General features: G+C 42.2%; 1 protein-coding gene across 3 annotated transcripts in view; it reads right to left on the reverse strand.

Annotated features, from left to right (window-relative positions):
• The window catches only part of ANLN (anillin, actin binding protein), a 54,361-nt gene that overhangs the window by 21,775 nt on the left and 9,760 nt on the right, over positions 1 to 22,826 (reverse strand). For 2 of the 3 annotated variants that reach the window (XM_083188485.1, XM_083188486.1), the window contains exons 2-14: positions 22,366 to 22,519; positions 20,047 to 20,340; positions 19,531 to 19,868; positions 19,075 to 19,360; positions 17,889 to 18,073; positions 17,027 to 17,131; positions 16,520 to 16,622; positions 15,415 to 15,534; positions 12,992 to 13,251; positions 12,761 to 12,903; positions 12,502 to 12,649; positions 3,572 to 3,707; positions 696 to 869 (exon numbers count right to left, since the gene is read on the reverse strand). In XM_083188485.1, the coding sequence (XP_083044611.1) occupies positions 696 to 869; positions 3,572 to 3,707; positions 12,502 to 12,649; positions 12,761 to 12,903; positions 12,992 to 13,251; positions 15,415 to 15,534; positions 16,520 to 16,622; positions 17,027 to 17,131; positions 17,889 to 18,073; positions 19,075 to 19,360; positions 19,531 to 19,868; positions 20,047 to 20,340; positions 22,366 to 22,519 (2,446 nt within the window). The remainder of the gene's footprint in view (positions 1 to 695; positions 870 to 3,571; positions 3,708 to 12,501; positions 12,650 to 12,760; positions 12,904 to 12,991; positions 13,252 to 15,414; positions 15,535 to 16,519; positions 16,623 to 17,026; positions 17,132 to 17,888; positions 18,074 to 19,074; positions 19,361 to 19,530; positions 19,869 to 20,046; positions 20,341 to 22,365; positions 22,520 to 22,826) is intronic. The other variant, XM_083188488.1, reaches the window with a different exon arrangement.

Here is a 22,826-nt window from a genome sequence, read left to right on the forward strand (position 1 = left end):
ACAAGGTCATCAGGAATTTCCCTACCGGTTTAAAGCTGCTTTTTTTTTAGATTAGGCAGGCAGTATTTTAAGTATGAGGTGGTATCCATAACATTTACATATAACCATCATATACAGTAGTGTTTACGGAATGAATATCATTGTATTGTAAAAACAAATTAAATCCGTCTTGCACTATACATGCAAGAGTGATTGGATGCTTAAGCCTTCCCAAGATATTTGACAGCAAAATGTCTACGTGGTAGACCATCTTTATACATAAAACAAGCATAGAAGAGTACAATATAAAAAAAAGGAAACTTTTAAAAGCGGAGCATGTAAAAAAAAAAAAAAGCCAGTATCAAATACATTAGGCTTAAAATGTACAGTATCCCAATTAATTTCGTAATGTTTTTCTGCCATCTAGTGGTAGTGATGTTCTGTCACCACAAATAATGATTACATGTATAAAAAGTTTATTCTTAATGAAGTTCCACAATTACATTTGTTAGACTGAAAAAAAAAAAAACACACACACAAAAAAAAAAAAAAATCTTTCCCAAACGGACTGTGGACTGTGCAGTGAAAGGGGCTTATACATTCCACCACGCATCCCACAATGCAACACAGCAAATGAGAATGCATGTAGCTTCCAGCCACCCTCCTCAGCACTATGCTCATTAAAAAGAATAAAGGAAATGCGAGCACACACTTACCTGGTCTCTGAGAGGGATTGCAGACAAAATCTGCCTTTAGGGGCAAAAACATTTCTGAAACGGATATAAGACCTCTTGATGGAATGCTGCCATTAGCTTGAGAAGATGGTTTCTTTTGTGGCCCTTCACTCTTCAACTTGTTTATCTCTGCAAGCAACGCCGCTCTTTTTTCAGCTTTACAATAAAGAACAGATGTTTGTCAATATAATGTCTAGAGATTAAGGAGTTATTATAATTTGTCACAAATTTGTGAATACATTTACAGGGTGCTTGGGAAACTTTCGATCACACATGAATACATGTTCAAAAAGGAGATTAAGAAGCCTTAACCCATAATGAGCAGGCAGTATAGCAGGGGTGGGGAACCTCAGGCCCGGGGGCCGTATGCGGCCCCCGTAGCCGGTCTGAGTGGCCCGCCCACCCCTCTGGCAGCTTTGCTGGGAGTGAAGTACAGGGGAATTCATGCGAGAGGTAGAGCGTGGGCCAGCTGCAGCAGGACAATTTGTAAGAGAAATTTTTACATATGGCCCCCGAAGGATTTTTTCCCCATACAAATGGCCCTCGGCACAAAATATGTTCCCCACCCCTGTAGTATAGTATGCCATGCTGCCTGCACTGAGGCAGCACACCTACCATTCTCCTCCACCAACAGATGAGGCAGCAGCACAACCTCTCTGCAGGTCATGTGGGGAGCCACTCAGAATACACAAGTCACACTGAATAGTGCTATATGGAAGCTACAGGAAATGGTAGGGAGAATGTCACATCAGTTACAACTAGTAACTGCTTGGTCTTCTGATGCATGAAGTGACTGGGAAAGGAGGGCAGGTAAGCAGGGACCAAAAATAGATCTAATGTTTCTCGTCTTTGAGACTATAAGAATAGTTAGCATTTGACAGTCACGTGAATATGTGCCATCAATACGATGCCATTCACAGATATATCGATGGTACACACTGGCCAATGGTGCATCGATCTATCAGCTGTTCTATCGAACGGACATTATATCAGCCAGTGTATAGGCACCTTTACATTTTGTAGAGCTCTACCTCATTAAACCTCGTCTAATCATCTGGCTACACAGTTCTACAGAGTGTGATTAGCCGACTGCGGCTGTGTAGCTAGAATTCCTAAACAGCCTTTTGGCATGGTCTCACAGCCTGGGGAAAATATGGGTAGGAAACCCAAGTGAGCGGCATCGGATCTATAAAGCTGGGCAGTCCCTGGGTACACATTTAGCGATGTAATGACGGTTGGAGGGATAGATTGTTCCTTCCTTCATCACACATGCCTCGGTCACTAGCGTTATTGCCCAGATAGCCACCAGTATATCATACATACACATTGAGCAATAAGCCATTCCAAGTCACCTGGAAACTACACATTGAGGCCAATATCATCTAAGTGTGTACCCGCCTAAACAGATTTGTTAAAGTGACACAATCGCTAATAAAAACATGGTTCCAAACAAATGTGCTATAAATGGGCCAATAGATCAGGCAGACTGTTGGCATTAATGTAAAAATACTACAGAAAGCGCTCCTTTCCTTTATTACTGCAATTAAAAACCCTATTGACAACAGAACATACACTTTTGCCAAAGATATTCTGACTCATTTTCAGAAAGATTATCAATCTCTATACAAAGACTTTTCGGTTCAAACGAACAAGATCATTTACTGGGGCAGATGTATTATTAAGCTTGTTACGTTTGTGAAATAACGAGTCCCGCTTCTCCTGCATAACGAGGAGAAGCGGGCACTCGTTATGGGGAGATGTATTAACATCCCCCAAGCCGATAAGGAGAGCCGTTATGCCCAGCGTTAACGGCTCTCCTTATCGGCTCCCTCGCCGCCCCGCACATGCGCACTCCCCGTCGCCCCCCCTGCCCGGCTTACTGGGCATGCGCGAGATCTCGCAAAAACCGCGAGATCTCCAGGGCTAGCGTTGTCCCCATAGTGGGGGATAGGATAACGCTAGCCCTGAGCTGGCGAAGCGGCCGGGGCGAATTAACGCCTTGAAGGCTGTTAATACATCGCCCCGGCCGTTAATCACTGGGGGGGGATTGCAGGGACAGCCCCGCCGAGCGTAACTCGGCGGGCTGTCACTAGCGCACGTTAGGTGCGCTAGTAATACATTAGGGACAGACGTAATCCCCCCCAGTTAACCAGCGTTAAGTGCATTTTTGCACTTAACGCTGGTTAATACATCTGCCCCAGAGTCTCTAGCCCAACTCCCCAAATTGACTCAGGAGCAGAGGGGCATTCTATCCAAAGAAATAATCTCTGAGGAACTTCATGATGTTATTAAAAATGTACTTTCCCATAAGTCTCCTGGTCCGGATGGCTTTTCAGGTACTTATTTTAAACTTTACGGGTGCATGCACACGGGGCACCCAGAGGTAATCAGCTGGTCGCAGGAGCAAGCTCCTGCGACCAGCGATTAGAACGGGGCTGAAAACGGGAACGTGCACCCGGTGATTTATCGCCGGGGCACACTCCCATCACTGGCAATATGGTCGCCTTACACACACTGTAATTTCAGGAAGAGGAAAGCGTGCTTGACATTATATTTTGTGCAGGCGCAGTGCTTTTATCATGTCCAGCATTTCCTCCATGGACGTCACCTGATCTAATTCCCCAATCCGCTTGCTTTTTCAGAAAAAAAAAAAAGTGCCTGTTCGCACTGGTGGCTACCCTCGTCATACATGGGAATAACCCTGCAAAAGTCCCGGGTGTAACTCCCAGGTCAATAGGGGAGATGCACTCACACCTGTTCAGACAGACACAATAGAGTCATCAGCGCTTGCCCAGCCAATACCCCAGGTTTTTGAGGCACTAAGAGCGCCATCGGAGTCTGTTATAATGAATACTTACTAGCTACTAGAAGCAATCGCTCAGCTTCAGCTTCTGTTTGTGATCCTTTTCCATGTTCCTCATCTACACAGCAATTAAGAGCCTGGCTAGCTTGATGAATCACAGTTTGCTGCATATTTATCTCATTATTCAGGATCTACAGAAATGACAAAGTGATTTGTTAGGCTTTATAGAAAAGGGTCACAGTTCAAGAAAAGGATAAACATTTGCAAAACAAACCTATACGGGGGAAAAAAAAAAAAGTGTGTTTTGTGGGTTTACAAAACAAAGTCGAACAGCTCTGACCAACAACCAGGGCCATTCTGACACAAAAAACCCCCACGAAATTGACAATTAAAATTCATACAACACAGACAATATTGCTTAAGTGCAAAGATGTTTTTTCTGCGAATAGGGTGCATGAACTCGATTGTCATTTGATTTGGGACCTATTTTGTTCCTGCAGAGATGACAAGGTGCTTATTAACCAGATTACTTAAAAACTTGATCTTTCCTGGATACCAGGTTTCCATGATTATATTCCTGGCAAACAGATTTGCATAGACCATGGTCCGACCGTAACACCAGTAAGGTTTCATTTATAAACCACACTCAGCTCTGTCCACTAGGCATGATTATTACATTCTGCAGAAGTCATGCAAAATGAGGACCCACCCCCATTTTGTGATTGAAGGCGATGTAGGCTGGTACAGCTGAGCACTCCAAAATGTGCATGGGTTCTGCAGGATGCATTGCAGCACAGGCTAGAGTAACCACATCATGGGCATCCTCTTCTCACAGCTTTAGTGCTGCCTTGCCTTCTGGTACTCAATCTTATTATATGCACACTGGATTTGACACTGCGTGGCACACTGGAAACACCACCAGTATAATTTTAGATCGCTTCAGCAGTTGCACCAAATGGTCCTACTCGCCACTCTGCAGCTTTTGTGTCTTAAAAAATAAATATGTGTCTTCGCAACAATGTGATGAAACTAGGATGCCCCAGGGGACTGTAAAATTGATATGTGCCACTTGAACATTTGTAGGTCTATTTTGATAGGAAGATTTCAGTTTGATTAAAATCCACAGCTACTAGAACACACAAAAAATGACTAACATTCAAAAATATAGAAATAGTCAGTAAATGTTTGTTTTAGCCCAACATAAATTGAGATCGATTGTAATGATCTGAAACTGATCAAAAAGTTCCTTTAATAAATATACCCGAGCCTGAATGCTACGTGGCCTTTTTTCCCCCCGAATGGGACCTGGTGGGTCACTCACACTTGTAGGACCAACATATACTATACTGTAGCTATCATTGTCCACAATGAAGAATGGGGGAATACCACAAAAAAAAAAATACAGAAAAACTTTTTTTTTTTTTTTTTTACACAAAATGTTAATATAAAAATTCAATACTTATAATAACTTTATAATATATCTAACCTGTCATGATTATGGTTTGTGGAAGAAGGTGGGCTAATTACTGACCTACCATAAGAGAGAAACGGTGCATTGATAAAGATATCCACAAAACATGACCTGCTCGTGGTCCTAGGCACTGAAGTTGAGAACTCCAGAAGTAGTATAATTTAGGTTTTTATTATACCGATACAATAGCCCCATCTAGAGGCAACAATGCGGAAAAGCACAAACAGCACTTACTAGGATTCTCTGAATATTTGGGCTGATCTTGATGTCAGGTTAAACTACAGAAATGCTCCAATTAACAATGTTTTTTTTGTATTAGGCCCTCTTAAAAAATAAAAATGCCAATGAAAGAGCAATTAAAATGACATAATGTAGATCAGGGGTGGCAAACCAACAGTTTACCAGACCACCTAGCTGGTGCTCAGGTGTAGTCATTATTAACAGTCACATTTTCCATGTGCTGCATCCATTCCTAACAGACATAATACAGACAGATCAGACAGGACAGAATTATAAAAACAAAACAAACAAAAAATAAACCTGTTTTCTCATACAGTCTTATTGGGAGACAATGGAACAATGTCGATGCCCCCAAGCTGTCTCTAAAGCAGGGAAAATGCTGAAGAAGCTGTGCTTAATACTATCCATATACAGGTAGCATCTCTAGATGCAAAAACAAACTTGCAAACTTTTATTAACGTAAAGCGTGCAAACCCAAGTAGCTGCCGGACACAGAAGCTCCATTAAGGCACCATGCAGCGCTGCATATGAAGATCAAACTGATCTGGTAGACTGCACATTTTCAGAACGCTCCAATGTAAATCAGTTTATTAATCTACTTCCCATAAATTTGCTAATATGCAGGCCAACCTTGCATCATAAAGAACTAAAGGGTCAGCTCTAATTACATATTATAGGTTGTTAAAGCCCATCTGATGACATTACTATCTGATTTAAGTAAAACAAAACTGGTCTCAAAGGAGTATTTAGTTCTATTATACGAGACCTCCCAGATATTCATATATATTCTATGTATATCAGCATGGGAGCAGGACCCTTGTAGAACAGCTTTTTGGTCAGTCTATCATCGCTTTAATTATGTGAACAGGGTCTCTAATCTCTGAAGAATCAAAAAGAGTCGAATTATACTCACCGATAATTCCTTTTTCTTCCTAGAGATCCCATGGCAGCCATAACACTGGGATGTTCCCTTCCCCCATAGAATTAGACAGGATAATTTTTCTCTAGGACCGCCCACCTTGGGTATAATAGCCTCCTCTTCCTCCTCCTCCATGTCTTTTCATGTCCTGGAGAAAAATACATAACATAGGGAGGGGAAACCAGTGGCTGCCATGGGATCTCTAGGAAGAAAAAGGAATTATCGGTGAGTATAATTCGACTCTTTCTTCTACGATCCCCATGGCAGCCATAACACTGGGACATACCCAAGTAAACACACGGGAGGGCTAAATACTGCATGAATTATATATATATATATATATATATATATATATATTCATTCGCCCATAAGGGCTTCTTGCAATACATGCGTCCCAAAGTGGGCAGTAGAAACGTTAAGTGAATAATGGTTTGAGAAAGTATGGATAGATGACCATGTTGCTGCCTTACAGATCTCAGCTGTTGACGCCTTCGCCTTATTTGCCCATGAGGTAGACACTGCCCGGGTAGAGTGTGCCTGCACAATGGAAGGTGGTGCTTTGCCCTCTTTCTTATAAGCGAATAAGATGGTCTCTCTAATCCAACGAGATATGGTCTGCTTCACAGGCGCTTTGCCCTTTTTAATTCCTTCCGGAATCACAAACAGGTGCTTAGTTAACCTGAAGGCCTTCGTTCTTTCCAGATACAACGTTATCCCTCTCACCAGGTCTAACGTGTGCCAAGCCTCTTCATCTCTATCTTTAGGCTGAGGATAGAAATCAGGTAAGGTTATCTCCTGGTTCAGGTGAAAAGCTGACACCACCTTGGGAATGAAATCTGGATGTGTCCGTAAGACTACCCTATCAGGGAATATTATCAAATATGGTTCCTCCATCCACAGTGCCTGAAGCTCACTGACCCGTCGAGCTGAAGTCACAGCTACTAGAAATACCACTTTCCAGTATTTTAGCGGGCAATCTTCCAGTGGTTCAAAGGGATCCTTTGTCAACACCGTCAGGAGCAGGTTTAGGTCCCAGGGGGCCACAATTGATTTAATCGGCGGTCTGATCCTCTTCATCGCCCTGCCGAACCTCTTAACAATTCTCTCTTCTGCTAGAGGCCTGTCCAATAACACACTTAGTGCAGATATCTGTGCCTTGATCGTTGCTGTGGCCAACCCCATCTGGAAACCCTCAAACAAGAATTGTAATACTTGATCAGTCGGAATGTCCATAAAGTCATCTTTGAACTGTCCCCAACTGATAAACTTATACCAGGTTTTATAGTAAGCCTCCGAAGAAACTTTCTTCCTGGCTCTCAGCATCATCTCCGTCACCTGGGGTGACAAATTGTGTCTCTTTAGGATCTGCCGCTCAATTTCCATGCCTCTAGTTGTAAACTCGCCGGCTCTGGGTGCAGCATAGGCCCCTGATGTAGGAGGTCCGGCCTGCTTGGTAGCTGCCATGGTCCTTGTATCGCCATCCTTAAGACATTCGAAAACCAGGCTCTTCTTGGCCAATGTGGAAGAATTATCAGTACTAGTACTTGGTCTTCCCTGATCTTTTTCAGTACTTTGTTTATCATAGGGAATGGAGGGAACAGGTATCCCAGTTTGAACGCCCACTTGGTTGTGAAAGTGTCTAACGTCTTCGCCTGTGGATGATAATACTTTGCGTAGAATTCGCTCACCTTCCTGTTCGAATAGGTGGCCATCAGGTCCACTTCTGGCGTTCCAAAGATCCTTGTCATCTGTAGAAAAACTTCGGCGTTCAGCTCCCATTCCCCTGGCAACACAGTCTTGCGACTTAGATAGTCTGCTATAACATTTTTCTTGCCTGGAATATAAATTGCCGAGATTGACCTTAGGTTCTTCTCCGACCACTTCATAATCTCTTCCGACATCCTCATCAATTTCAGACTTCTGGTCCCGCCTTGATGGTTTATGTGTGCGACTACGGTCACATTGTCGGACATAATTCTTAGATGTGTGCCACGAATCTTGGATCTTAATTGGCACATAGCTTCCCAGACTGCCTGCAATTCTCTGAGATTGGAAGAGTTCTTTGCTTCTTCCTTGGACCAAATTCCTTGGACCGACGTCTTCCCGAGATGACCTCCCCATCCCACTAAACTGGCGTCCGTCGTCAGGACCAGGAACTGTGGGTTCTCTAAACTTGAGGTCTTGTTTTCCAAGTCCTGGATCCACCATCTCAGAGATTGTTTCACATGACTCGATAACACTATCATATGATGATCTTTTAGGCCTCTTTTTAGCAAAGGCAGAAGGAACCACTGAAGCTGTCTCGAATTCCACTGAGCCCACGGAACCACTTTTATACAGGAAACCATCATTCCTAGTAACTGTACCCCTTTTATTAGGGGAATTTTCTTTCCTTGTAGGATTTCCAGAATTAACTTCCTCATTTTCATGCACCTCTCGAGTGATAGGGCTACAGAATAATTTCTGGTATCTATCCTTACCCCCAAAAAAAGAATATTTCTGGTCGGTATCAATTGACTTTTGTCTTTGTTTATCACCCATCCGTGGCTCTGCAGGGTTTCCGTGACCAGATTCAGACTTCGCTTCACTCCTTCCACTGAGCTCCCAGCTATCAATAAGTCGTCCAAGTATGGCCAGATCTGGACCTTCTGCTTTCTCATCTCGGCTACCAGCGTAATCAGAACCTTGGTGAAGACTCTTGGGGATGTTCTTAACCCGAATGGGAGGCACGTGAACTGGAGATGCTGACCGGCCACATAAAACCTCAGGAACCTTCTGTGTTCCAGACAAATTGGAATATGGTAATAAGCGTCTTTGAGGTCGATTGACACTAAGTATTCGTCCTGTCTTATGCCCGTCACTATGGATGACAGACACTCCATGCGAAATTTTATTTTCTTGATAAAACAATTCAGATCCCTGAGATCCAGGATCGTCCTGAATCCTCCACTGTTCTTTTCCACCAAGAATAGATTGGAGTAGAATCCTTTCTTGTGGTAAATTTTGGGTACTAACTCGATCGCTCCCTGCTCCAGTAGTTGACTTATCTTGGAGCATAAAGCTGACCTTTTTTCTTTTTCTATAGGTACCCTGGATGCCAGGAATCTGTTCTGTTGCGGAATTTCCATAAACTCTATATGATAACCCTGCTGGATTATCCTTAGTACCCATCTGTCGGATATGGTATTCTCCCATTGACTTCTGAACTGGAGGAGTCTGGCTCCTATCACTGTCTCTTGGACATAGTCATGATCTTCCTCTGTCAGACTGAAAGCGCCCGCGAAAGGACTGACGAAAAGCTTGCCGCGAAGTATTTGCTCCACCTCTCCTATAGTAGGGCCTTCCAGGCCTATAACTCCTAGAATCCCTATAGGATTGCTTGGTCGTGCTAGGGTACGGAAAGCGACTCTTCCTGTCCTGCGGGAGACGTACAGATTTTCCTCCTGACAATCTCTGTATCATTGTGTCCAGGTTCGAGCCGAAAAGAAATTTCCCTTCGAATTGCAGAGTAGTCAGCTTGTTCTTGGAGTTCGCGTCAGCGCTCCAGGGTTTTAGCCACAGGGCTCTCCTTGCTGTTACCCCTGCCGCCATGGTCTTCGCCGCAAAGGCCACTGAATCTAGGGAGGCCTCGCACAGGTAATCTATGGATTTCTGCATCACATCCAAACTCTTCAATACATAATGTTTAGAGATTCTTTCTTCTATGTCTGTCTGTAGGTTAGCTGCCCACAGTCTCAGGGCCCTGGACACTGATGCGACTGCTACCGTAGCTTTAAGAGACCCAGCTGAGGCCGTATGAACCTTTCTTAGTCCATTCTCAATCTTTCTATCCATTGAGTCCTTAAATGCTGCTGCGTCCTCTACCGGGATAGTAGACTTGGAGGTCAGCTCTGCTACAGCAGCATCTACCTTAGGGATAGAGCACCATCCCAGGAACTCGTCATCCTTATATGGGTACATCTTCTCAATACGATTCCCCAGAGTCAGTTTTTTATCCATATTTGTCCATTCTTTGGAAATGGTCTCCCTGACCATTTTGTGAACCGGGAAAGTTCTTCCCTTCTTCTCCCTATCCTCGAATAAGGGGTTCTTTGCCTCCGACGTGCCTGGTTCTTCTTTATAATTCATCGCTTTATAAATGTTTTTTAGCACATTTTCCACTAGTTCCAAATTAAAAGATCTCACATCTTCTAATTCGCCTTCATCTGTAGAATCCTTTCTGCCACCCTCTATTTCTTCAGTTGAGCCTTCCTCCTGGCTAAACTCTGCCTGGGTTCTGGATCTTTTCTGAGTCTGTGACTGCGCAAACTCCTGTTTTGACACAAAGGATTCTTTCATCCAGTCCATGAGTTCTCTAAGAACATCTGACTTCTTTTCTTTCTTCTCCAATCTGTCCTGTCTTGCCTCACATTCTCCACATAGAGATTTCTTTTGGGCAGATGCAAAGGATTTATCACATGACATGCAATTGGTCTGTATAAATTTCTTTTTGGCTGTTCTCTTCTTAGGAATAGCAGGTACATCCTCATCCTGTTCTATAGGCACACTATAAAGAAAAAACACTAAGTACTATTCTGCAGTAATGCTACAAAATAAAACAACTAATGCCCACAAAAACCAAGGGCTTACCTCTGAGGGGCATTATCCGGCTTATGGGGAGAAGGCTCATCCATGATGCACACAGCGGTCAGACAGCCAGGCACTGAGAATCCAGTGTAAAGCACGCTTGTTCATAGCGTCTTTAAAAATGGCGCCTTAACCCTCCGTTCCCTGGTTCACCCTAGTTCAGGATGGCCGAGCGGAACCAATATGCTTCCCCTTGTTTCCGTGGGGAAGCATTTATCGCCCGTCCCCCAGCGTTTCAGGCTGAAGTGACGCACGCGCACACTTCCGCCCCGTCTGCCTGATATCTCTGGAGCGTGCAGACGCGGCTTCCAGCCGGTCTGCATCTACTCCACGTGGAGCGCGCATACAGCCCTGCTGCCTCCTGCACCATCACAGCAACAGGTACCTATGCTCCACGTGGGACTTTACCATTATTCACAAGTGTACCATAGCGTCGCGTTGTATACAGGCAGGAACACTGTACTAACATAGCTAAAGCTAGTTAGACACTTCTTCTCCCCGGGGATCCACCCCTTCAGCTCCATGCTGCGTGAGGTAACCCTGCTTAAAACAAATATAACAGCCTACTCTGTCCTAACTCTAACGGAGACAGGAAAAAAGACATGGAGGAGGAGGAAGAGGAGGCTATTATACCCAAGGTGGGCGGTCCTAGAGAAAAATTATCCTGTCTAATTCTATGGGGGAAGGGAACATCCCAGTGTTATGGCTGCCATGGGGATCGTAGAAGAAAGTATGGCTACCGGAGGCAACATGGCATATACCAAAAATTATTTTGGAGTTGGGCTGAAATATTTTATTTCAATTACTGCATTGTCCTAGTGGTTTCTTCCATTACCAAGGAGTTCATGCTGCCTCCTTGACATTTCATGTATACCACTACAGTATGCCTGACCGAACAGCTATGGTCTCATCAAAATACGGATTGCCCTCTCCAAAGTATTTGGCATGGTCCTCAATTTTAGAATATTTATGGACAGCATGAATGCACCTACAGATCAAAGAACAGAGAAATACTAAAGCGCAATAATTCGAGAGCCCTGAACGCTGGAATGTCAATGCCCAAATGGTAGAGAGGCAACTTTTGCTCAGGATGTTGACAATGACCCACCAGAGTGACTGGAACACCCCTTTAAGGACAACCTTATAGCTGACAAGTAATGAATTTTACAGGAGTTTGCTCTGGATTGTTCTGGAGTGAACCATGCACCGTGAAGGGTAAAGGGGCATACACATGGAGCGATTTGACAAGATCACTTAGAAATGGAGCACGGATCGCTCCGTGTGTGTGGCCCCCGGCAACAGGACCACGCACCGCTATCGCCTGCATGCAGTCATCGCTCATGTGCTCTCTAGTACTGCTTTCAGCATTTTCACCTTATGGACAGAAGGTTTCTGAATATGAAGATCTTGAAAAGAAATGGAAGCGTCTAGACACATGCAGGAGTGTGGAGGAGCAGCAGCAAGGTGCATTAACATGAGAGCAATGACCGTCAAAAATGAGCAGTCCGTTGTTGTGCATGGGCAGTGGCAATTATGCCATGACACCTGGGACTAACCCTGTATGGGAAAACAAATTAGGCATACTACGGTATGTATGCGTCTTGTCACTAAACCCTAGGCAAGGCAAATGGCTTGCAGCTGGGACACAGATGCTTAAACACATCTGCTATTTTTTATGCAATCACACTATAAACTTTGCATGGAATACATTTATTAAAATTAATGATACCTTCATTCTTTGTTTTATGTTCACAGGTCGCGGAGATGCAGATTTTTTATCCTCCATCCGCGTAGAAATGTCTTCTTTGCGCACAATTGTTTGCACCACTGGCGGGCGGTCAGACTCTTTGAATCTCTGAGATCTATATGCATCAATGCTAGAAGAAAATGCATTTCATCTTTAAGATGGGCAATCCAACTTTGTTTTTTTAGATCAAGAACTTACCACATAATTACTAAAGATCAATATGTAATCTTTGTATCCTTACCTGTACAAAAGATTTGGATTTTCCTCCGTGGATACAAAACTGTCCTTAGCTTCCGCTCTGGTGACTCTGGTCCGCTGGAACTTTACAGATCGGGGGCTATCACCTGTATCTGTCTCCACAGCTATTTTGGCAGACAGGAGTCCCTGTTAAATTAATAGCAAACGGTTACAAAATGGCAAATCCCTGATGTCCAAATAAAGTCAATAAATCATTTGTTACTGTTAAACATACTTCTGGACTTCCAACGCCAACAGTCTCTGCTAATGGATTTAGCAAAGACATTGAGGAAATGTTAAGGGCGTCCTCTTCATCTTCTCTTTCTCCATCACTTTCATTATCACTGATTTTCTCCACTTGCTTTGGTGATCTTTCAGTTACTTCATCATCCTCATCTTCAAGAGCATCCGTAAATGCATTAGTGATTACTTCCGAACTGTTCATCTCATCAATATCACCATCCACATTCATTTCAATCTCTTTTACCAATTCCACTAGAACATTGAAATAAATGATTTTCTATTTTTTTTTAAACAAAATCCCAGCAATACAAAACATACTGTACTAACTTCCAGGTGATTTAAGCTGCAAAATGTCACTGGACATCATGAGTAACCCAAGGGTTAATCTGATGGCTGCATTTTTGGACACACCATTTGAACAGAGAAGCCAGCAGCGGGAATGCTTTTTATTAAGACACCCCTTTCAAATTCATTGAGAGCAACATAGTGGGACTTCACAAAAAAGTTTTGATTTTTTTCTCCATGCTCGGGTGGCAATACATTGAACTCATACCACTCACAGGACCCATTGAAGGTTGAGTTGGGAAAGGGACACAGAAACCTTCCTTCTCTACTGAACGGCTGCTTAAAAGTGCTGCCATCATACAGTCTACAACAGTTTAACAGGCAAATGGCATCTTTCCTGAAGAGCTGCCAAGAGGAAGAAAAACACCTTTTATCTGGCCCTACAGGAAATTAAGTGATAAACCACAAATTGTTCGAACCATAAAATAAAGTTTATCACCAAAAATAGTTTTGGCAAATTATTATGCAATTGTACTGTTCAGAAGGAAATGTGAATTCACTAGAGACAGCTTTCCATTATTCCATCCAAAGCATATTTTAATGGACCTTCAAGGAATAGCAGTCTTAGGAGAGCCTGACTATGGCACTATAAACTTTAGACTTTCCTCTTATCCTGAAAAAAAAAAAAAAAAAAAAAAAAAAAAGATTCCTGAAGGGAAGCAGGAGTTTGGGTGCTGTCAATTACAGGGTTCTTTTAATAATGATAGACAGCAGGGTTTATATGGACTCATTGCCAAAGGATCAATTGGCACCAGTGAGAGACCCGAAGGACCACCATGAAGAAGAAACAAGGAGAAAACCATACAGACACTTGTGTGTGATCTAACTCTTTCATTCCCATGCCCTGGCTAGATCGCATGCAATACATTGTATGCAAAAGGACCACGTACAATGTATCATATGCGACCCTGCCAGGTGAGTTGGTGGGGTATCGCATGTGATACCACGCTCTAATGGATGGGAGCCTTAAAATATGTGAGCACCGACATAGAGTTGCCTCATTAGCCAAGGTAGCAATTTTAGGAAAGACGGTAAACTGGTAATACATATCTAAATTTAGTGGTTAATTGATAATATGTTTTTTTTAGTGGAGATTTGGCATGTATTAACTACAGTTTGCCACTTTATCCCCCTCATTACTGATAACCTCCCAAAAACCAGGTAGATTAGTTGAACCAGAACCTGCCCTTGCCAAAATTCATCTATAAAGCGCATTTGCCCAAATAGGTGCATTTCCCTTCTACAATCTGCTCCTTAACATAAAGATAGTAAATATGGTAATAATGGAACAGATTCCAGAGAGCTAGTAAAAAGGAAGTTCCGCAGCTTTCATTGCAACGAAGTTGTGGGACTTCAACCCAAATAAACTTCTAAAATCTCAATAAATCAATGCTATATGAGGGGACAGCACTGCTTTAACATACATGAACATATTACAAAATAAAAAAAAAGCAAAATCACCCCTTCTAAACAAAGTGGGGTATTCAGACCTGAAAGCAAAGTTTGTTTTTTTTTTGTTTTGTTTTTTACAGAGCACTGCACATTGCCCAATTTTTTAAAGGGCAAAACGCACTTTGCCCCTTGAGCAGTGCCCTGCTAAAAGGCGGACTGCAGGACCCCGTTGCTGCATAATGCAGTCTATTCAAATACACCACAGAGGTTGGGGGGGAAGCGCCCCATCAGTGACGTCGCCGGCCGAGCCTACCCAGCCCATGCAGACCCCGCTGCACTCAAGCTGCCCTGATCCTTGAGTGATCTCTACAAATCTAACTCTCTGCAAATTACATATGCCCCACCTCCAGAGCAGAATGGTATTGTACATTTGCTAAAACAAGCAGCTTTGAGATCAGGTCTGAACAACCACCCCCGTACTACAAAAATTTACTTAAATAATAACTGAAAGCCGAATTTCCATAACAGTATCCATCTACCTTATTAAAGCTTATTATCTTAACCATTTCATGGCATTATAGAATGGATGATATCAAAAATTTGCTAAATACATACATATATACATATTTATACACACACACACACACACACACACACACACACACACAGTACACAGACCTTTATCTCTATTTAAATGATGTTCTTTATCTGATGCAGACTTCTCCAAGGAAGAAGCAGAAGGCTGTACCCTTTTATCAGGGCTGTGAACATGCTCTGACATTTTCGAATGGGATACACCTACAATTTAGAAGAACAAAAATAAATTGGTTCTCATTTCCAGAAAATTCTTGAGAACAACCACCATCAAAAGATGTTGAAAATGTTTCAAAAGAATTAAAATGAGCTTTCAGGTTGCACAAATTTGAATCAGAAAAATATTAAAGGCTCCATTTGTTTGTCACTGTATTTGGGCTTGTTCTGTGTTTTTAAAGCAGATTGTAAAATGTATATACTGGAACTGGAAAATGGTAACGTGTACAGAGGAAAACTGTTCTAGATTGAGTCACCTGGCCAAAACATAACGAACGAAGACAGCCAATGCAGTGCACTAATTGGGGGGCAACGTGCTACAAGATAAAAATTGACACCCCAAAAATCTAAACATTTAATGTGTCTACTTTTTTCAGATAAACTTTTTTCGATCCAATGAACTAAACCAGCGTCATATAGTACATTTGTTTAACATAGACCGTGGGTTAAAATCTATGTTAAGTGGTGTCAGCAGGTTCATTTGTTTCCAAGTCAATTTGCCCTCATTCAATAGTAGGGAGTGGTAGCCAATGTTTGCCCTGTGTGAAAGGCAATGGCCAGTTTGATTGTGGAAAAACTAACTGCGCTGTTCAGGACTCAGGTGTCATTTCAGAAAATTCTTTAGTTTTAAATAATGTTAGGAAGGGAAAGGAGTGGGGATGTTTTAGGTTTAGTATTTTTCTTTTCCTTTTAAATGGGCCTTAATAAAACGAGGCCAATGTAAAATGTGTGCGCTTTCATACATCCTAAAAGGGGGAAAAAAAAAATACAAAAAGCCCCCCAAACAAACCTTGTGACCGATGTTTGATTGTCAATAACCTCACCAATAATCGGATTTCTTTGTTAAACCAAAATCTAAAATAACAAAATACTAACTGGAGGCAATTTAAGGCAGATTTACGTACAGCCATATGTACCTATATAATATGTTGATTCAAAGCTTCAGATATGCAGTTAAGCATACAACTTTTACCTTTGGTGATCTTTGGTGTGGCAGGTTCAATATCCACTGCTGGCTGGGGAATTACATCTGGCTTGGGTGGCTTGAGAGAGGTAGCAGGATGAGTCTGAATGTCCTAAAATATAGGGGGCGAAAAAAAAAAAAAAAAAAAATCATACATTTTGGACTCCCATGTTAATTGCATGCGTGAAACCATACTACACTCTAAAACCCTTTCTACTTCAGCTATGGATGGGCTGACCGGAAGCAGGGTACTTATCAGGTTTTTCTCTACTAGTATTACACAATCTATATTACTTTCTCTTTTATCCATATTGGAGGACAGTGCTGTAATCTGGATTATACATGGTGCTAGTGTTGGAGCAGGGCACAACTGTGGTCGGACTCCTCCCTTGTGCACATGAAAGAAAGCAGTCTTTATGTGCAGGATTTTATTTTGTTCATTACATCAGCAAGTAACAGTAAATGAATGTATAGATTTTATACAACCAACAATCAATATTTGAACAACATGATTACCCGCTGAGTCTCCTGTTTTGTTTTAGACTTGTCCTCTTTGTTGGGATTCCATACACTGCCCTTATCAAACCTGCCACGTAGGGCTGCAAGCTCTTGCTCACGTTCCTTGATGAGGAATAAAAAAATAAAATAAAATAAATGGATTAGAATTTTAATAGAGACCGAATACCCAAAGCTTTTTTCACTAGTGCACCATGTGGCATTTTTCTGAATTCTGTCCAAAGTCCATGATTGACAGTCTAAAATGGCGTCAGCAAGCAAAATTCAATCAGAATCCTGACAGGAGCTAGATAAGTACTAAAGGGGCAATATGATCGCTGGCAATATATTGCTGTGTCCCGTTTTCATCGGCAACCAGAGATGGTCGCTGATGAAAATGACACACTGCCAGGAGAAGAGGCAGGGGAAGTCGCTGGTCAGAGGAGCATGCTCCTCCGACCAGCGACCATTAGGGGACTGAAACCGGGAGCACGCACCCGGCGATTTATTGCCAATGCACACTCCAATCTCTGGCAATATGGTCGTTCAGCGACCATATTGCCAGCGATAACTGTACCGTGTGTACACAGCTTAAGCCTCTCCCTATTGCCACCTACCCATCCAAACCCCACCTCCCAGATTCTAACCACCAAGCCCCCTTTATATAGGGCCTAACCCTTACCCCAACCATTGCCTAAACCAGCGGTCCTCAAGCTATTTTGCTTTATCTTACAATAAAAATAATTACAGGACCCCGGCAAGGTACTGTAGAAGGTCATCACATTACAGGTGTAATGCAGACAGCACATACATGGCAGCATTCTGGAGGCACAAAATGATGAGGGTGAAAACATTAAGGGGTCAACGCTGAACCTTATTGTACCTTTTTGTGCTGTTGTGTTAAACTAGCAGTACTGGAGACATCATTTTGCTTTAATAGTCTTTCATGGATACTTTTAGTGGTTGGAGTCAATAAAACAGATTTTAAGGCAGGATTTGCAGGTGCTGGGCTGTGTTCTTGACACTTCTCTCCAAAACGCTCAAGGAATGACTTAATTCCTGGTCCACCTGTGCCATAAAAAAGAAATAAGGAAGACTTAAGGAAGACAAAATGGACTTGTTTATAACAAAAAAATTAATAAAGTCAAATAATCCTCTACAGCAGGGGTTCCCAATCTTTTTCTAATCACGGCACCCTAGAGTATCAGAATTTTTCCAAGGCACCGCTAGGCCCCAAAAAAGATATATAAAATTAAGTAGATTGTGTTTATATGTGCTTCTTAGGTTCATTTATGTGGTAAAGGGCAGGATTTGGTTCTGATTATACACATTTTATGATTGGCAGCCACCAGCACTGGTTTTGTCCAGAAATAATTGATCATAAATAATTTGAATTGGTCCTGGACGACTAACCCGAGGCACCCCTGCAAGTGTCCCGAGGCACCCCAGGGAGCCTAGGCGCACAGTTTGGGAACCACCGCTCTACAGGAAGAACATACTTTGTTAAAGGATCGACAAAAATAAAAACAAGCCTGAATGCTTTTTGAGAAATAGAAAAACAAAAAAAGACGGGGAGAATACCACTAAATAATAGAGCTTATTAATAAAGCATTTTCTTGGTTTTAGCAAAAAGAAAAAGTGTGTGTGTGTGTGTGGGTGTGTTTAGTGGCCGCACCCCCTTTGCGCAGAGCGGCAGAAGGGACATTGAATCCAGTCTGTCATTATGCGGTCTCAAGAGCCGTGATCCCAGATTGCATACCCCCCTGTGTCCACTAAGCTGCAGTCAAAAGGGAATTCTTTTTTTAACTGCCTGTGAAATAATCATGGATTTTATGTATCCTGATGAAAACACATAGAATTCCCTGTTCGAGATGAATTATATAGCCGTGTTAGTTCAGAGTGTGGTAATCTACCGTGTCTAACCAAATTCCCACCTTTATATCAAACTTAAGTCATAAGGTAAATACAACAAACACTTGTGCGTAGATAGTGATATGCAGACAAGCCTCCCTCTGTAAAATTATTAGGATTACCACGTACATCATCACTCTGATTAGATCAGGACTTACCTGGTGTAGCAGTCTTGTCCTTTTGTGGTAAAGGAGTCACCCTACCTATCTCCTCTCTTGATACCACTTGTTGAGTGGAGAAGATCTTTGAGGTTGGCCGCTCTGTTTTTTGTGTGGTAGTTACATTGGCGGACATGGGTTTTACAACCTGTGCTGGGGGTAAGTCCTGCTCTTTTGGTTTGGAAGGAGCAATGCTTGATGGTTTAGCCTCCAATGGCTTTGATTTTTCAGCAATATTTGATGACACTGTAGTGGAGCTTGAGGATTTTGTCTCTGAATATGTACTCTAAAAAAGGAAGACACTCTAGATTAAAATATGGCATTCTAATAATAAGAGTCAGCAACATGCCGCTACAAAACACACAATAACTGAACAAGCAACAATTACCCTAAATATAACAAATATAATCTCATTACATATTTCTAATTAATAGAAAAGAAATACATGTTACATACCAATGTGCTAGAGGCTGCAGCCTTATTCACAGCAGGTCTTTGAGAACAGGACACAGCTTCCTGCCTTACACTGTGGCTATTGATGCCAGCAGATGCTGAACTGGCAGTGGCCACTTTTGATAAACAAGCAGTGCCAGGCTTTTCTTGTGCATTGTTTGGTTTAACACATGGATGACTTAGATCATCTTCCCAGGAACAAACTGTTGCAGCAAGGTTAGCTAAACGTCCTCGCCGTCCCACAGGGGTGTGCAAGTTGACTGCAGAAGCATCTGGTTTTGGAGGGGAAGGCACAGTTTCCTTAGGTAGATTGAAAGGTGGTGGAGAATTTGGTGGACTACCTTTAAACCAAATTAAAAAGTATTTAACACAAAGCAGGAAAAATAAATAACAGTTCCTTTATAAGAACTTAACGCAATTATCTGCCAATAAATAAGGGCAGTTCTAGTTCAACAGTAGAACAGCTTGAAGCAAATTAATAGACATCTAGTACAGAGATGTAATCATTCTATTTCTTACCATTATTATCCCAATAATTCCTCCGTTCTGCCAGCTTCTGCATACGAGACTTTATGGAAGAAGCACCACAGTCTTCAGAGTTTAGTCTCTGTGGTTCTTTACTGGAAAGAAATGAGCTTGGCGGAGTCTGAGCTGTGGACTTTACTTGCTGATGGGAGATCATCTCAGAAGGCTGTTTATCATGTTTTGACACTTCTGGGCTTTTTGGCTCTTTGTTTTCCGAACCCGATGTGTGCTTTTCACTGTTATCAGAACAGCGTTTTTTGGATGGAGATGGCTTTGAGTATGGTTTAGCTAAAACAAGAGCAAAGGTTTTACTGCAGGTAATAAACAGAACATGCAGAGAGCGCATAATAGTGGGCACATTTCACAGATATGCTTAGGAAGCCGGTGTATTGGAACAAAGCTGAAGAATATACTGGCCAGATAGTAGACCCCACGTTTGAGAAAATGGACACTGCTCTAGATTCTTGTGCACTGGATGTATGAGGGATGTCATATTGTTTAGTGGCAGAGCGGTGGAGGCAATTCCCATGTATTCCTATTCTCGGCTAGTGTTTAGAAAGATGTAACAAATTTAGACTGGGTACAGTAACCCGGGAATCCAAGCTGGCGCTTGACATGAGCAGTGACTTCCAAGACCCATGTCGACCAAATGACCGCATCCCGGAGGGGAGCCTTATAAATAATTCTGCGTGCGACCTGACATTTAAATCTGGTGGGATAAAATTAAACAGCAACAGGAAATACTTGTTGCCCAAGTCCACGATTAGCCTCTGCAGCAAGTATCCAGACAATAAATTAAAAAAATAAAGACGGACAAATAAGTTTTCCTCACTAAGACCAAGCCTAAATATATAGGCCCTTATTCTGGTTCACTCACAAAGGCAAATTCCATGTGCACTGCAGGGGGGGGGGGGGGGGGGCGCAGATGTGACATGTGAAGAGAAAGTTAGATTTGGGTGAGATATTTTGTTTCTGTGCAGGGAAAATACTGACACATGGTTTTGTCCATTTAAGAAGGAATTTGCTGTTGCGAGTGAACCCGAATGCGGGCCACAGTTCTTGAAGAAACTGCTTAAAACAATTTAATTTCAAATTATGTTCTATAAAATAAACATGTACCAGGCACAACCTTAATACCCATACTGCTATTTCTGCAGATCGACGGCCAGATATCACAATTAATGACCAATAGCCATTATCGCAGTAGCAGACTTTTTAATTGTCCGAATATGGACCTGCGATGGGGTGAAAACACACAAGATAGTGGAGAATTCCTGCGGCACATGAAGCATAATATCCTATAACAGTGGGTGAAGCACCTCTGCTAATAGGATACACCAGTTTATTGCCATGTGAGCAGCTGCACACCTATAAAATGTTCCCTGATAAGTGGTATGAATTCTCAAATAAATCCATTCTAATTCCATGAATTAAAAAATCTGTGTTATATTGAACGACTGTTATATTAATCATTAGATTACTAGGGCGTGGAGGAAATATAATGTGCGAGTTATTGCCTAGTGAAAGGTTGTGAAATGTGCACTGAACTATTTGACATTACCAACTGCTTTACTAGGGCTTGTATGCAAACAATAGGTATTTTACCGTTACACAAAGAGGGGTATGCAATCCAGGATCACTGCTGTCGATCCCTCCGACAGCTGTGATCCTGGCCCGTTTGCGGTCTGATCGACTGCAGAACGACAGGCAGGATTCAATGTCCTACCTGCTGATCGGCGCAAAGGGGGCGTGGCTGAGAAACGGCAGTGTATTGGCGATCTGGGGCCGGGATTGCGACAATCCACGGCCGTTTTTGGCAGAACGGGCCTGACAGCATCTAAAGTCGGGCCTGTTCTGCCGTGATGCCTCTTCAATGCTGTCACTAAAGACAGCATTGAATAGTGAGCCGCCGCTATTTCCCCCCCTCGGAAATACTGGCGGCAGATTGCATACCCCCCTCAGCATGAAAAATGATTTCACGAACAATGAAAGCAGCATTTACAGTGGTAAAGCTCCACCTATCACATTGACATACAATGTGCAACTAGACTTTCACATATTTTCCTTTGAATAGGTGATGATGCAATGATCAATAATGCAGAAGACACTTATTATATGCAGCCCAAAGTCTATTACAATGCTAAACACATCACCAACCAGATTTGCGCCAAATATGTGGTACCTTTCCGGCAATAGAACATATCCAAGAATGACTATAATAATATAATGTGATGAGGTGCCAATGCTTGTTCCCAATATAATATGTAGGCAGTATACACTATTGGGGCATTGTATTTGCTGGTCTAAATGTACCTTCTTCAGTTGTAGTAGGTGGCTGAAGATTTGTCTCTGCAAGCGGATCTCTTGGCCTTTTGGGTACTGCTGCTATACGTGCACCAGCTGGGGGTCTATCAGCCATCTTCTTCTGTAGATTCTCCCTCCTGGCTCGTGTCCTTTCAAGTAATTTCTAAGAAAAAAAAAAAAAATTAAGAATGTGTAAAAAGTACAGCATGATATTTAAAAAAAATAAATAAAAACACACAAATGTAATAAATATGTACTAAAACATGAAAGAATGGATGCCTCAACCAACTTATTGAAGTTGTTAATATATGTGTGTGAAGTACATTTTAACTTATATACTTTCTGTTTAGATATTGCTTTTGTTTAACTTTTAGGAGTCATTTTTTTTGAATATCTATCTATCTATCTCTCTACAGCCTTCCTCCCAAAATACAAAAATATGAAAGTCGTTTAATTGGATTCTGACAAAA

This window comes from Crinia signifera, chromosome 5 (assembly GCF_055691185.1).
Source record: "Crinia signifera chromosome 5, ASM5569118v1, whole genome shotgun sequence".
In the NCBI taxonomy this organism is placed as follows: Eukaryota; Metazoa; Chordata; class Amphibia; order Anura; family Myobatrachidae; genus Crinia; species Crinia signifera.